The 3,636-nt window shown below is 38.5% G+C and overlaps 1 protein-coding gene across 1 annotated transcript; it reads right to left on the bottom strand.

The window, feature by feature from the left end:
- Window positions 1-1,430: 1,430 nt before the first annotated feature.
- LOC137957267 (phospholipase A2-alpha-like) lies at window positions 1,431-2,476 on the bottom strand. Its single transcript, XM_068805021.1, has 4 exons — window positions 2,213-2,476; window positions 2,061-2,097; window positions 1,824-1,946; window positions 1,431-1,720 (listed from the first exon to the last, which is right to left on the bottom strand). Exons 1-4 carry the CDS (start codon window positions 2,336-2,338, stop codon window positions 1,548-1,550), a joined length of 459 nt encoding a protein of 152 aa, XP_068661122.1. The 5' UTR covers window positions 2,339-2,476; the 3' UTR covers window positions 1,431-1,547.
- Between the last annotated feature and the right edge of the window lie 1,160 nt (window positions 2,477-3,636).

Here is a 3,636-nt window from a genome sequence, read left to right as displayed (position 1 = left end):
TTTTTTTAGTGGAGTAGCTCCATTTAAACCTAACTCAAACAACTTGTTTGATCTAGATCATATAACATTGGATGTTGTTGAAAAATATGTATGGAAGATTCTCACATGACTCTCATAGCAAGAAGTCTGACAAAGCCATAATTATTATGGTGGAGTCTTTTAGAAATCACAGAAGAGTTTCAATTAATGGTATTTTAGGTATGTTATTTTTCTATTGATGTTAATTTATTTAATTATTCTAGGACTTATCTTAAAGTATTTGACTTTGTGTGTAATTGGGACAAGGATAGTTTAATAGTAATTGGATTCTACTTATTATAAACAGAGGCTCATGCACTCAAATCACAACAAGTTAGTTCAATATTTCATTTTCTAAAAATTCAACATGGTATCAAAGCCTACGAGTTGACGTAGTCAACTCATAGACATAATGTGATCTTTTCATGATCTATCTTCTCTAGTAGTTTGGTTCTTATTCCATCTTTTTTCAATCTTTCCTGTCCAAGTACCCTTCATTTTCTTGGCACATTGAACATTTCATATTGGCAAGTTATATATTAATGGAAGTATCTTTGAGTCTACTTTCCAACGCAAAAATAATTTTGGTAATCGAAGTTTTCTACAAAGAGAAATTGATTTTTGAAGCAACAAAAACTTTCAAGGCATTTTATACTATCACGAATGAGACTTTCAAGACCAAATTACAAACTCTGAAATCAATTTGATTTTTCTCTCAAAAAAAGTATATTTTATGAAGAAAGTTTATACTTAGATGAAAGGTATCAAAGTCTACTGTTGTGTAGTTTTTTCGCCTTAAAGTATGGAGATTGACTAGTGTATGAAGGTTGTCGTATGACTAGAAGTGATTATCTTCTCAAGCTAGGTCTCTATTTATGTTCAATTGTATCCCTTGCCCATTCTCAATTGCTTATAGCATTGGCTTACCCCTCCTCCCTTTTCAAGGAGATAACACTTTGATAACACATTTTTGAAATTTTTATTTTATTTTTTAGTCTGACATTATCATATTCTTGTACCCACATTGTCATTGGGTCTATGCTTTCTTCCTTAGAAGATGTAATCTATTTACAAGCATGCTTAGATGGGTAACTAGTGGCACTTTTTTCATGTTAATTGTGTACCTAATTTTAAAAAGGAGGAGATCAATTGCAGCTTGACACTTAATAAATTGCTATTAAAGGCAATCAAAATTGATGAGGTCTAGTCAATTTAAACTTGTTAAATGGATTCATCTAAACCTATTTAATGAATAGTTAAAAAACCCGAACGGAATTGCTAGGGATGGTTGCATTGTTTACGAGTATTCCATCACGGAAGCCGTTCCCATCCACCAAACACAATATAAGTTAGACGATAGCATTCAAAGAACACCAACGGCAATCGCAGAGAAGACATTAGAATCGGGAAGAATTTGGGATAAGGAAAACAACATATTCAATGTGAAACAAGTAAAAAGGAAAAGATCCCCAGAAACTGCTCTTAAGATTTTCTACTGTATTATATGATCCCTTTTCTCGATCGTTTTCCTAGAAGTGAATGATACTTCCAGCCACCAGAGCCGCCTCTATTACCCCATAGATCTCGTCGACCACCTGTGAGACCGAACATTTGTTCCCTTGAAACGTTGCCTCCCCTGAATTCCTGAATCTCGTTATGCAGTCCAGAAGTGCTTGACTGCACTCCACGTTCAGAAGGTCATCTGCTCGCACAACAGCAGATCAGAATTTAGAGAAGATTATTAGCCTAAACCAAGTGGAACGGTTGACAGAAACTGAAAGAGTTTCATGAGAAATTAGACTTACTGTCGTTGGAATCGATGCAGGCATCGTGGTCCTTGCAGCAGGCATCAAGGCCATCGCAGGGCTGCTGTCCTGGGCATCCGGTGTATAGATAGCCACAATACTTTCCATATCTCAGAAATGGAACTACTCTCGGAAGCAAAAAAGATCAAAGATATTGATATGGGTAGAAGAAAAAAATTAAAATTGACACTTTTAAAGAACATCGTGACTAAGTTTTCCTAAATGATAACAAGTCACCTGTACAGATGTCCGATTCACAGGTATTACTGCATTGCTGCGGTTGGATCAAATACAAGAGATTGTCAGAAAGGAATAGGAGGAAGCAGAAAAGAAAGTGTAAGAAGAAGAAGAAGAAGAAGAAAAGAGCATTCAAGGATTCATGTACTTGCCCCAAAACCAGACGATGCCTGAGTGCCGACTTTCAGGGCTCCCACAGGAACGGTAAAAAGCTGGAAGAAGAGAATGGCCTGTAAGGCAGCAAGGGCTAACTTCAAGGATTGATGTCCAGTCGTCATGGCCGCCAGGACGAAAACTCAAGAATCATGCACCTTGGTGTTCGACGGGGACCCTAATTTATACAGAAAGTTGGCAGGCTTGTTGTGGGAGAGAACACGGCGGCTTTATCGCCATTCTTCTCGTACTTGATAGTTGTTTTCTTCTTCACTTCTCTCTAATCATTTGCAGACTCTGCGAAGAAATCCGACGGCTGTTAAGATAAAAGCAGTTAGAAGCCTTTGAAACCAAAATTCTCATTATGGATTAATCTTGATAAGATCGTCTCGTAGAATTATCCTGTGCCAATTTAAACTGAATGCCATTCATTATCAATGAACAGAGAAATTAATAGATTCATTCATTCTGCGAGAAAGGTGCATATTGAATCTTGATACTTTTTCCTGATATCACTGCTTCATCCCATGTGATAATGCTCTTAATATTTCAAAGTCAAAACTGAACTCCGAAGGCGTATAACAAAACCAAAAATCTCAAGCAGTTACTGAACACACATTGTGGGATTTTATTACCATTTTGGCTATAAACCACAACATTAATATGCATGTATAAAACTGTGGCCCTTGTTATGCTTGATGCATTATTAACCGTTGAATATGAAATTTCTTGGTGCATATACGATGTTTATACAATCATGGAGATCTTATTTCATCCCTTATCTTGCCCCCTCAAGATAGGTCACGGTTTGAAAGTCCAATCTTGTCTCGTACCTATGAGTGGCATCGAACCAAGCCGGATCGTGAGCGGCTCGATTCCGGCTCGGTTTGATTCAATTTATCTGGATCTCGAACCGTGTTCGAGATCCAGATCAGACCCGTGTAAGTTAATGAACCAAACTCGACCGAACTATGGTTCGGTTCGAAAGCTCACGAGTCGGCTCGTTAACTTAACGAGGGCCTGAGCGTAGAGGCGGGATCAACTCTTCCTCTTTCATTCTGGACTTCTCGGGAATTAGGGACTCTTCGTCTTTCAATTTCTTATTCTCAGTCTCCAATTTCTTCCTCTCCGATTTCTTCTTCCTCCCGTCTACCGTCGCTGATCCGATCCAGATCAGATCCGTTTAAGTTAATGAACCAAACTCGACTGAACTATGGTTCGGTTCGAAAGCTCACGAGTCGGCTCATTAACTTAACGAGGGCCCGAGCGTAGAGGCGGGATCAACTCTTCCTCTTTCATTCTGGACTTCTCGGGAATCAGGGACTCTTCATCTTTCAATTTCTTATTCTCAGTCTCCAATTTCTTCTTCTCCGATTTCTTCTTCCTCCCGTCTACCGTCGCTGATCCTTATCACCGTTGAGCC

This window comes from Aristolochia californica, unplaced genomic scaffold (assembly GCF_029961685.1).
Source record: "Aristolochia californica isolate CCGP_79_NKW_82.1479 unplaced genomic scaffold, dmAriCali1.0.hap1 SCAF_2, whole genome shotgun sequence".
In the NCBI taxonomy this organism is placed as follows: Eukaryota; Viridiplantae; Streptophyta; class Magnoliopsida; order Piperales; family Aristolochiaceae; genus Aristolochia; species Aristolochia californica.
The sequence above is the reverse complement of the archived record's forward strand: the minus strand, read 5'-3'. Positions and strand labels throughout refer to the sequence as shown.